We start from the raw sequence: 12,222 nt of genomic DNA on the forward strand, positions 1-12,222 counted from the left end.
ATTAGGCTCTTCGGGCTCACCCGCCAAATGTCCTCCAAGACGAGGTGTGCTTTTACCACTCGATGGCTCGGGGACTCTACTTGAGCTCCCTTTCAAGATTTCTTCGGTTCAAGATTGAACTGCATCAGTCATCTCCGTTTTGGCGACCTTCGAAGCTTCAGTGCTCCCCCTCTTCTGAGCTACCAGCAAGCAGTCGGCATCCTCTCCTTCTTCCTCTTCATCCCGAAGTTGTTAGACCACGTCTGCAGATAGGGCTGCTGGACCGGACCTAGGCTTTTAAGCCTTATTTTTCTTGGGCTTCGGGGAACTTATTGGCGAAGCCCTTTCCCTTTTCTTCTCTTTGATTGGCTTCGGAATTTCATCTTCACCGAGCGGAGGCGGCCTCATAACAACAGTGTCTCTGAGGCCTGCGTAAGGGGAAAGTAAGTATTTTACAGAGAAACGTCAACATATGAACAAGGGAACTCACCATGGTTTTTAGCTTCCCACCGACCCTTGGCCAAATCACGCCAACAACGTTCTGCATGTGAAGAAGTGGAGGCTAGTTGTGGAACCCAACCTGCGAGATTCGGAACCACACCAGGAAACCAAGGGGAATATGCACCATCGAAAAGGAATTAGATCGAAGAAGAAATAGAGAAAGCAGAGTAGTAAGCATCATCAATGGGGTTGTACTTACATTTCATGTTCCATTCCTCGGGGAATGGCATCCTTTCAGCAGGAATTAAGTTGGAGGTCTTGATTCGGACAAACTAGCCCATCCATCCTCGATCTTAGAGTAGCGCCTTCGAGGACCGATGCTGGAGCTTTATCAAACCACCTCGATAGAGGCGAGGGCTGTATAGCCAGATCAGGTGGTCGAGGGTAAAAGACATCCCCTTGACCTTGCCTGAGAAATACCTGAGCAAATTGACGATGCGCCAGAAAAAAGGGTAGATCTGGCCAAGTGTCACCCGATATTGGTGACAGAAATCGAGAATGACTGGATCTACGGGACCCAGTGTGAAAGGATAAGTATACACGCTTAAGAATCCTTTCACATAAGTGGTGATGTCCTCTTCGAGGGAAGGAATCACCACCTCCTTATCCTCCCAATTGCAATCTTTTTTCACCTGCTCAAGATCGTCTTCAGTTATCGAGCAGATGTATCGGGACATGGGTTTGCGTTGGTTTGGAACTGATGCAGGCTTATCGATTTTGAAATCGGAAGATAGCTCGCATGTCTCAAGAATGCACTCCTCGATACGAGGTGGCACCGTCGTTCTACCATCGGCCGGCCGTGATGATAAGGAGGCTTTTTCTTTCTGAGGAACGGTCTTAGATGTTTTAGCCATCGCTGCTGAGAAACTCAAAAGAAGAGAAGAAGCTGATGTTATAACAAGCGCAAGTTGAAGAAAGAATGGACTCAGAGAAGGTGAAGAAACTAGTGAGGATTTGGGGAAAGGTTTGTGAAGTAAAGATTGTAAAGGTTGAGAAAGTGACCTATTTATAGTGGTCGCTTCAACGGTTTGGGGAAGCCAATGGCCGACCATTAGCCGCCTTCAGTTAATTACCTTAGGAACTATGCAGACGCGACCTTTCAGTCACTTCTGTCGCAAACGTCACGGGATTGACATCATGATCGAGGCATCAGAGGATCGAGGATCAGGTCGTTTCTTATCATCTTACTCTAAGAAACGCGGGGACTATCTCTATACGGTCGAAATCAGGTATGACCGATTTCGTATTCTCGAGGGTCACTTCGAGAACAAGTTTGAAATGGACCGGGCTCGAGCCCGAGGGTGGAGTACAAGACTCGAAGATCGAAGTGCTCGATAAACCCCGAGGCCAAGTATGACCGACCTCGAGATAATACCGTTATGGTTTCATAACAGAAAGAGCGAGATTCCCGCAACGGCTCTAAGATCACGGCGTAAATTCCAGAACGGATTCGTACTAGGCGGTTAGACAGCTGTATAATAAGATTCCCTACTACAATTAGAATTGTACCTTATTTAGAATTCTCCTACTATATAAAGGGGACCCCAATCATTAGTAACGCATGAATCATTGACAAGAGAATATACATATATCACTTTCTTGCTTATTGTTCGTCTGAATCATCTTATTGCTATTTTATCGTTCTTGTTTATTCACCTCGAGGTCGCCTTAGCCCGAGGTCGGGACTAGCTCGCACACTATTTTGATTTACCTTACTCCTTAATTTACACACTTGATTCCTTGTTTATCAGTCAGTATTGGATTGTATCACATATCTTTAAAACCACAAAACAAAAATTTAATTGTTACTCGGATTTAGGTTAAACATACATGCTATCAGAAAATGATCGAGATGCATATAAGCCAATGGAATTCAACTAACATCCTCCTTACATTTTATTTTCAATAAAACATTACATTCAATTGTCGACTCGAAACCTAATGGGGAACAGAAGGAGGAATCACAAATTATTAAATAACGTCTAAGCATGATTCATCTACATGAAAAATAGTGAAAGAAGAAAAACGACTCCCATAGAAGAAGCAAAGGCCAAAGATTTTGGAGAAGCAGATGATGAGGAAGGAGCCTTAGCATCTGAAGACGATGAGTGATCGGAAGAAGGCAAAGGTGAAGGAGAAGGAGCAAGAGGAGTACTGGACTTGAAGCCAATGGTGAAGTTGCAACTCCCTTGAGATGGATCCTTTGTGGTCACTGTTGCCTTTCCTTCAAAATCACAGCTCCCATCTTTCTGTTCCTGGTTTTGGAAATAGGCATTCAGTGCATATGATGCCTTGTCAGCATCGCTAAGGTTTTGGCAAGATGATCCATTAGTTAGAGGTGTACAATCTGCACGGTCACAAGCATATGACATAAGGCTTGTAAAGTTCTTAACATCTGGCTTTATCACACACCATTTCTTGGCGAGTTTCTCCACGTTTGGCACAGGGACGAGAGTACCAGTCTTGTTCTTGCCAGACAGATCAAGAGGGAATTTTGGTGTGCCATCTTCGTAGTAGATTCCCCAGTGTGTCTCAAAGTTTCCAGGGAGCGTACTCTTCCTATCCTCATCAAATAAGGCAAATAGGTAAGCCTCGAGGTAGCCAGGGCGACGGGGGCTGCCTTTACCTTTTGCAAGATATGATACAAATCCTTTGTAAAACTTTTCGGCCATTGTAACATTGGCATAAGGGTTGCCATCTGTAGGCCATCCCATTTCTCCTACCATAATGGTCATGTTGGGATATCCTGCTCCAGCAAGAGCAGCTGCACAAGTGTCAAGATTGGCATCAAAGCAATTGGTGTACTCAATGCCATCTTTGTCCTTGAGAGGATTGGTGACACCATCAAAGAAGGCATAGTCGAAGGGGAAGGCACCATTTCCATAGAAAAGACTAAGGAAAGGATAAATGTTGACCATGAAAGGAGCTTTGTTCTTGTCCAAGACTTTAAGAATGTAGTTGAGTGGATCAACGATGTCAGCACGGAAAAAGCCAGCAGAAGGGACAGGATTCCAGCTTGGTGACAAGTAAACATCAGCATTTAGAGGTACAGTTGCCTTGGTGGTGTCACCAAGACCAGCGTCATTCAGTGCATTTTGGATGTTCTCCAATGCTGGCCCTGTTACATTTGTCAATGTGTCCTTGTAATCTCTTAAGAATGGCTCATTACCAACACCAATAAGCCTGCACCAAACCAATAACATATAATCAATTGAAAGGCGATTTGACATAATTATATATGAAGAGGAACTTGAATATATGTCACCAGCTAGCTATTCGGAAATTAAGAAGGCAAAAAAGATATATAACAACAACAACAACGACCCAGTAAAATCTGACAAGTGGGGTCTGGGGAGGGTAATGTGTACGCAGACTTTACCCCTACCCCGAAGGAGTAGAGAGCCTGTTTCCGAAAGACCCTCAAGAAGACGGAAAGAGATGAGAAGAGAAGGGAAGGGACAATATATTAGTATCATCAAACGGAAACCAAAGAAATAATAACAGCATGATAAGAACAAGAAAAATAGTTAAAATACAATAACAAAAGCAGAAAATAGGCTCCGATGCTATGATATATACTTACGTGATATTAACACCTTTAGGAGACTTTGGTTCGAAACGAGTGACGTTTTCTTTGACCCATTTCGTGGCTACATCAGGATTGACCAAATCCTTGAGGAGTTGATTGGAGATGCCAATCATGACCTCAATGCCAGTTCCTGCCAAGGCATTCAAGATGGTCTCATCGTTATTGAAAAGCTTTACCTTCTTAATGCCATTTTCTTGCAACATTTTCACCACATCCTTAGGAGGCAACTTGTGGGAGGAGATATCACCCCAGTTCACCCCAAGTCCTTCCACATTGTACCCCAAAAGCACCAACAATGTTACTAGGACCAAAAGCTTTTTTCCCATGTTTTTTTCCTTTTTTTTTTTCTTTTTTTGTTTTGGTTTTCCTGCTGGCAGGAGGAAAATGGGATACTGGGTAAACTTGAATGCTTCAACGCCTGCCAATGGTAACAACAATGTTGGAGGTGAATTTATAGGGAAATTAATAAGGAGAGCGAAAAAAGGGTATTGCAGTTATTCCATTAGAGGTCCAACAATGTCGAAAATTAAGGAATGGTTTGGCTCATTATTCGGACAGTTGAAAAAGCATAAGGATTTAGACAAACAAAAAATGGAAAATATAATGTTAGTTAATCTCTGATAAATTACAACCAGACGACATCTTGTGAACAAAATTGCTCAAGTACGTAGAGAATTACTCCTACGTCATGCATTACTCCAATGATGGGCCTTTCATCTGCATTTTTATTTTGTCATAGAAGTTCCACATTTCTACTAGAAAAGAATAGGAAGGAAATACTCTTTCAGCCTTTTTTTTTTTTTTTTTTTTTTTTTTGGTCACTTCTCATTGGCTAGGGACCCGCCTAACTTAACCTGCTATTGAGTTAAATTGAACAAAGTTAGATTTTCCTCCTATCATTTATATAAAAAGATACACTTAGTCAAACAATACGTAATTTGACAGTTGAGACACAGAAAAGCATAATCATTTTTGCATTGCGAAATTACTAAATTCACTATTAAATAGAACTAATTTTTGCGAGTTGCCTAGAAGGTACTTGGCGCAATAAGATAGAACAAGTTAAAGTATAAGGTGGAAAAATATTCCCAAATAGGACTAAAATGTTTTAAATGCAAGACAAAATTTTGATGGCAATTTAGTGGTTTTTAATTGAAGAAAAAATTAGATGGCGTTATAGTATGGTAATCTTATCCACACATACTTTTTCAATCCCTAATCGTGAACTGTTTTCCATTGAAGTCAGCAAACATATAATTTATAAACATGTGTCCTAGGAAGAGGGAGCGTGGGATGGAGAGTACAGTCATCATGAAATCATATTCAATTAATCATGATTACTATTTTCAAAGCACCACTAGAAAGACTGAAAACGTATCTATACCCGAAGGGGCGGATCGAGGATTCTAAGAGGATGGATGCATGATTGTATAGAGATGGAGATAGAATTTATATTTGATTGGTTTAACTTTAGTCTCTTACCATGACCTACTACATTTTTAAAATTATAGGTAAATTATATTTTTATTTGAAATTTTAGTAGTTTTCATAAATATATCTATACTCCGTGCCGAAAACAAGACCGTTCAGAGTTGGATTTGAACTGCCACTTTCACTTGTAGAGGTGCACGCAATAATAATTGCACTATAATAGTCTTTGAGATGGGTTCACGCACATATATTTAAGTAATTTTAAAAATATATAACATTGTTATACATAATTTATAATTTAGGGAAAGGGGTATGGGTTCACATAAATCCATATCCGTCAACTTGGACAGGACTACCTGAACTTCCTGAGCTTACTCACACCCAAGAGAAGAAGGAATCCACTCCATCTTATTAACAAACTACTGATGATCCTCTTATATATATCTATGTCCAAACTTTCCAAGTGCACTCCTTAGGACACTTAACACTTAATACATAAGTAGTCTTGCGAATTGTGCAACTGTAATGTAATGACCCGATCGTTCGTTTTGAGAATTTATGGCTCGTTCGGTGACTTAAGATCTCGAGTAGCTTCGTATTGTGTATTATGACTTGCGTGTATGATCTGATTCGTTTGTCGGGTGATTCAGGATTGATATGGAGGGATGGTTCTCATTTTAGAAACTTAAGAGGTAAATGTTGACCGGAGTTTGACTTTTGCGTAGACGACTCCGGAATGGTGTTTTGATGATTCAAAGAATTTTGTATAGTGATTTTGAACTTATACGTATGTCCGGATTTGAATTTGGAGGTCCGTAGGTTGATTTGATGCATTTTGGTGAAAGTTGGAAAGTTGAAGGTTTGGAAGGTTGAGAGGTTTAACCGAGAGTTGACTTTGTTGATATTGGGTTTGGATTTCGATTCTGGAATTTGGTATAGCTCCATCGTGACATTTGGGACTTGCATGTCAAATTTGAGGTCATTCCGGGTTGATTGATATGATTCGGCGCGAGTTGTAGAAGTTGAAAATTCATTAGTTCATTAGGCTAGAATTGAGGTGTGATTCGTAGTTTCGATATTGTTTGATGTGATTTGAGGCCTCTAGCACGTCCGTGTTATGTTATGAAACTTGTTGGTATGATTGGATAGGGTCCCGGTGGCCTTGGGTGTGTTTCGGATGTGCTACGGTCCATTCCTTCATATTTTAGAGTTACTGGTTTCTCTGCTATTTAGCAGTTCTATGCGTTCGCGTGTGGAAGAATGCAATGTGGCCGAGGAGTTACTCATCGCGTTCGAGAGTTGGTCATCGCGCTCGTGTAGCCTTGGGAAAATTGGTCATCGCTTTCGCTTCCATCATGTCGCAATCGCGTAGAGTTAGAGCTGGAGGGGAGCTAGGGGATTGGCTATCGTGTTCGAGTGAATAGCGTCACGTTCGCATAGTTCAGTTGAGCTGATGGGTCGTGTTTGTGAAGGGTTATTTGGCAGCTTATGATTTTGTGCTTCGCGATCGCGAAGCATATTCCCTAATCGCGAAGAGAAAGACCTAGGTGGACTATATAGCACTGTATTTTCTAGGGCTTTTGTCATTTTATCTCTTTTTGAGTTAGAGAGCTTGGATTTGGACGATTTTGGAAGGAATTTTTCACCATTTTGATTGGGGTAAATATTCTTGACTCGGATTTGGTTATATTTCATGATTCCAACTTTGTTTTATCATTTAATTAGTGATTTGAATTGGAGAAATTTGGATTTTTTGTAATAAAAATTTTAAAACACAAAAATGATGATTTCAAGGTCGATTTGATGTCGGAATTGGATAATTTTGGTATGGTTGGACTCGTATTGGAATGGGTACGGTGTTCGAATTTGTTGAGTTTTGTCGGGTTCAGAGGTGCAAGCTCGGGGTTAACTTTTTGGTTTTTATTAAAGATCATAACTTTATTATCCGAAATTATTTTCTATAGCTTTTATTTAAGTTATTAAGTTATTTTGGCTAGATTCGAGCCGTCTGGAGGTTGTTTCACACGGGAAGGTCTATTTAAAGTATTGATTTAGCTTCTTTGAGGTAAGTATCTTGCCTAAATTTGTGTGAGGAAACTAGCCCTTAGGATTTGTGTTGATTGTATTACTTGAATTATGTGAAAGGTGTGTACGTGAGGTGACGAGTGCGTACTCGGGCTTAATGTCAAATTAACGGGTTTAGATTTGTAGGCTTCTTTCATGTATGTCATATCTTTTACTTGTCAAGTTACTCTTATATACTTTATTTAACGTTGTTACCTCTTTTATTGTAATGTGACCTCCTTTATTGTTGAGTTATTCTTAATTAAAATTGTTGTTACATAATATCCTTGCGTTGTCGGGTTATTCTCATGCATTTAGACGTAGTTGCTAGTTCATGCCATATCTTTCATTGTTAGCTTATGTCATATATTAGAATTCGAAGTTGTCATTCCATGGAAATACCTTTATTATTGAGTTTATTCTTAAGAAATTAATTGAAGTCGAAGTTGTTGAAAGCCATTAACGCTCCTCTTAGACTGGCCATCGGTCTGAGGATGGAAGGCTGTGCTAAGACTCACTCTGCTACCCAAAGCCTTCTATAGGCTCTGCCACAAGGCTGTCTGTTTTAGTTGAAGTTGTCGTTTAATAGTATTGTTCATTGTTGAGTTATTTTTCTCCGTTTTATTTTGTTGCTATTGATATTCTTGTACATACTATGGTTGAGTCGTGTTCTATGTGTTGTGATGATATTGGTATTGTTGTTTTGAAAAGGGTTGTGGCCTATGGGCACTTGTGTTACGAGTTGTTATGTCGTGTTATTTTTTCTGTTAGCACATGTGATTTTGGTGGTTTGATTGTGGTTATGCAGAGCGTAAGGGTGGCATCTCACTGTTGTTGATTATGTGGAGTGATACGAGTGGCTATTGTGTTATTGTCTTAAAGGAGAGATACGGGTGGCTATTATGTAGAGCAATATGGGTGGCTATTATGCGAAGTGATACAGGTGGCTATTGTATTATTGTCTGCGCGGAGCGATAAGGGTGGCTGTTATGATGTTGTCAATACAGAGAGATAAGGTTGGCTATGTCAGGGAGGATATGCGATGTTCTGGGAGCATTATGTTGGTGATATTCGTGTGATAGTGTGATTTTTCCTAGTGTATACCATGCACCTTACGTGACTTGTTGTGTTTCTTTCAATGAGTTACTCGATGTCTTTGATATTACTTGTTGACTTGGACTGTACTTGTACACTCGCTCAAGCATACACTGTAGCATGCCACTTATACCAGTTCAAGAGTATGAAACTTGATATTCATTGGTCATGCCTATGTACCCTTGTATTATCTGCTTCCATGGTGATATTGAGCATGTGATCACGCCGGACGAATTTTGGTAGTAAGCCTGTGACCATGCCAGGCAGATTTTGGTATTGAGCCTGTGACCACGCCGGTCAAATTGTGATTATGAGCATGTGATCTTGCCGGACGGATTGAGATATTGGCACGTGAGTTCCGTGCAGTTGTGATTAATAATGTGGGCACAAGGTACCGTGAGCATATGATATGTGTTTTGAGACTCGTGATTTATGTTATTTGTGAGTTATCGACTTGCCTAGTATTGCGACAGGCGCCATCACGGCACATGTGATTTTGGATCGTGACAAGTTGATATCAGAGCCTATGTTACATATGTCTCACGAGTCATGAGCAGGTTTAGTAGATTCTTGCGGATCGGTACGGAGACGTCTGTACTTATCTTCAAGAGGCTGCCGAAACATTAAAAACATCACTTTCTTGTATTCTTGTCATGCGACTTTGTTGATTCTGGAAACTAAACTTCTATTATTCTTTTCTCTTACAGATGGTGAGGACACGTGCTACCAGACCGGGCGGATGGCTACTAGTACCACCAGCTAGGGCCACGAGAGGCCGGGGGCCACGGTAGAGGCTGAGGTGCAGCTCGAACAGCAGTTAGAGCAGCACCTGTAGACCCGCCAGTTGCTCCAGCTCAGGAGCAGTTCCAGATGTGGTTGAGCCGGTGGGACCATCTCATGCACCAGTTGTGCCCAATGTGATTCCAGGCCTTTAGAAGACTTTGGCCTAGATATTGACTGTTTGCACTAGCCTTGCTCAGGCGGTTTCAGTTCAGGCCGCGCCAGCCACTTCTCAGGCCAGGGGTGGTGCTTAGACTCACGCTGGCCGTACTCCAGAGCAGGTGGTGCAGGAACTTCAGACACTGGGGGTACTACCAACCCAGCCGGTTGTAGTTGCTCAGGCCTAGGTGGGTGCCATTATGAGTGATGAGGAGCAGGAGAGACTAGAGGGGTTTGGGAGGCTAAAGCCTCCAACATTCAGTGGGGCTGAGTCAGAGGATACTCAGGACTTCTTGGATAGGAGCCAGCGGATTCTTCGCACGGCGGGTATTATGAAGACTAGTGGCATCTCATTTACTACTTTTCAGTTGAAGGGGGGCAACCTTAAGATGGTGGGAGGCCTATGAGCGGAGCAGGCCACCCGGTGCTGCACCACTTTCACAGCACGAGTTCTCCGTTCTCTTCTTGGAGAAGTTTATGCAACCGACCCCCAGGGAGGAGTTGCGTAGGCAGTTTGAGCAGCTACACCAGGAGGGTATGTCCGTGATCCAATATGAGATTAGATTTTCATAGTTGAATCGTCACACGATCTGGTTGGTTCCCACAGGGAGGGAGAGCATTAGGAGGTTCATTGATGGCATCAGCTATGAGCTGCATTTTGTTATGATTCGAGAGAATGCATCAGGTGCTAGGTTCGACGAGGTGGTTTGATATTGCTCGGCGGCTAGAGCTGGTCCGTAGTCAGGAGCGTGAGGAGAGGGAGGCCAAGAGGCCTCGTGGTTCGGGTGGTCTCACCGGTGTTTCTTCTGGGGATCAATCCCACAACAACAGGGGTCATCCTTAAAGGCCCGCTCAGATGGATCGTTCGGTTAATCGTGGTGCATCAGCTAGCCATGGTTCATACAACGCACATTCGGGTCAGCCATCATTCAGTGCATTACCAGCGCAGAGTTCTTACCATGCTTCATCTTCACAGGCTTCTACAGGCAGTTCCTCGAGTTATCGGGAGTAGCAGCATCCTATGGGATTCGAACAATTGTATCTAAACCTTAATTCTCTATGGGATTCGACTCTGAACCCTTAGAGCGAATATATTTGCAATGACCGTTGTTTACCTTAAAAATGGTAATTACAATTAGATTTGATTTTGTGGTTCTAAATATACGTGATTTATTCTTACGCTAGTTGTTAAGCAGTAAATGCTAAGTGTGAGGCTAGAAAATAAAGTAAGAGCTTGAAGATGGTGTACCAAACAAACCGAGTGACTAAGAATCGGGGCCTCGAGCTGGCTTATACGGGGCCTCGAGGGCGGGCCAGGCATTGGGCTCTGAGCAGTCGATGGAGAACTAACAGTTCTTAGGGCCTTGATGAGGGCTCTTTATATCAATAATGAGTAATAAATGAAGAACAATCAATGAAATACAATAAATGTAAGCAATAAATGTAAGTAACAAGATCAAAGGAGAATATGTTTAAGCTAGAGAGCAGAGAATGTTCTTGTTCTTGTATTCAATGTTGTGTGTTCTCCTCCTTACAAAATTACAAGGATCCCCTTTATATATGAGGGGAAATCCCAACATGGTACAGATGCATTTATTACAAAGATATGCGGCTGATACAGCCATTTAATGCCACGGTACGGGCTTGTACTAGCCTAATAGACTTGGTCAGCTTTAATCAAGTGCCTTGGGAACTTCCCGTTTTGCCATCATAACCATCGATTTATACTGCCCTGGGGTCGAACGCTGAGAACCCTCGGGGTCGAACCTCGAGCCGTGCCTCGAGCCTTCGAAGACGTGCTTGTGAAGCGTCATAATGGCCATAAAATCGGACCCTCTGATTTTTACCGTATACAGATAGTCCCCGCGTTTCTTAGAACAAAAATGATAAGAAACGGTCTTGACTTTTGACTTTCTTGAACATCTTGTGATAACGTCATGCTTGTGACGTCAGTGCTCCAAGTGACTGAAAACATCATATCAGTCCATCTTCAGAGGCACTCAATATACTGTCGGTTTATTCTCCTAAAAGTGGTCATATCGCCGCCGATCCGTTTCCCAAAAAGCATTGATTGCGCCGTTGGTTATGCTACTGACTTTCTATAAATGGGAGGTTTCTTGAATCAAAACTCCATCCAGTCATTCTTCAATAGCTTTTAACCCCTTTCTTCTCTTATTCCTCATCCAAACCTTATTTTCCATGGTTCAAGCCCGTGACCGTAAGGTCACACGGCAACGGTTTTGCTAGTTATGCCATGTCTCTCTTTCAGAGTTCTTCCCCACTAAGTGGGATCGTACTGGTTTGTTGTTGTTGTTGTTGTTGGCCCGAAATGATGAGAGAGGGTCTTCAAATTGTTCCCACATCAGAGGATATATGGTCCTTGAACTGCTGCTCATCTCTCTTAACTTTAACCTAGTGTCGCGTTTCTCTCCCTTTGCTTTCCCCGGAGTGAGGTGGAGTCATCTACCAATTGTTGCATCCCACACCGGTGCAACGTCTCAAGAAGTGGCTTCACAATAGTAGTGCTGACAGACCCATACTAGCCAAATTTTTCACCAAGCCACAACTTCCCTGGCTATAAAAGCTTTTGCTCTTTGATAGGCTATAGCCTTCTTCCTCATCTA

At 42.2% G+C, this 12,222-nt stretch overlaps 1 protein-coding gene across 1 annotated transcript; it reads right to left on the reverse strand.

The window, feature by feature from the left end:
• Window positions 2,317-4,503, reverse strand: LOC109223326 (glucan endo-1,3-beta-glucosidase 8-like). Its single transcript, XM_019387585.1, has 2 exons — window positions 4,064-4,503; window positions 2,317-3,663 (listed from the first exon to the last, which is right to left on the reverse strand). The coding sequence occupies exons 1-2, from the start codon at window positions 4,393-4,395 to the stop codon at window positions 2,478-2,480; spliced, it is 1,518 nt and encodes a 505-aa protein (XP_019243130.1). The 5' UTR covers window positions 4,396-4,503; the 3' UTR covers window positions 2,317-2,477.

This window comes from Nicotiana attenuata, chromosome 3 (genome assembly GCF_001879085.1).
Source record: "Nicotiana attenuata strain UT chromosome 3, NIATTr2, whole genome shotgun sequence".
NCBI classification, from domain to species: Eukaryota; Viridiplantae; Streptophyta; class Magnoliopsida; order Solanales; family Solanaceae; genus Nicotiana; species Nicotiana attenuata.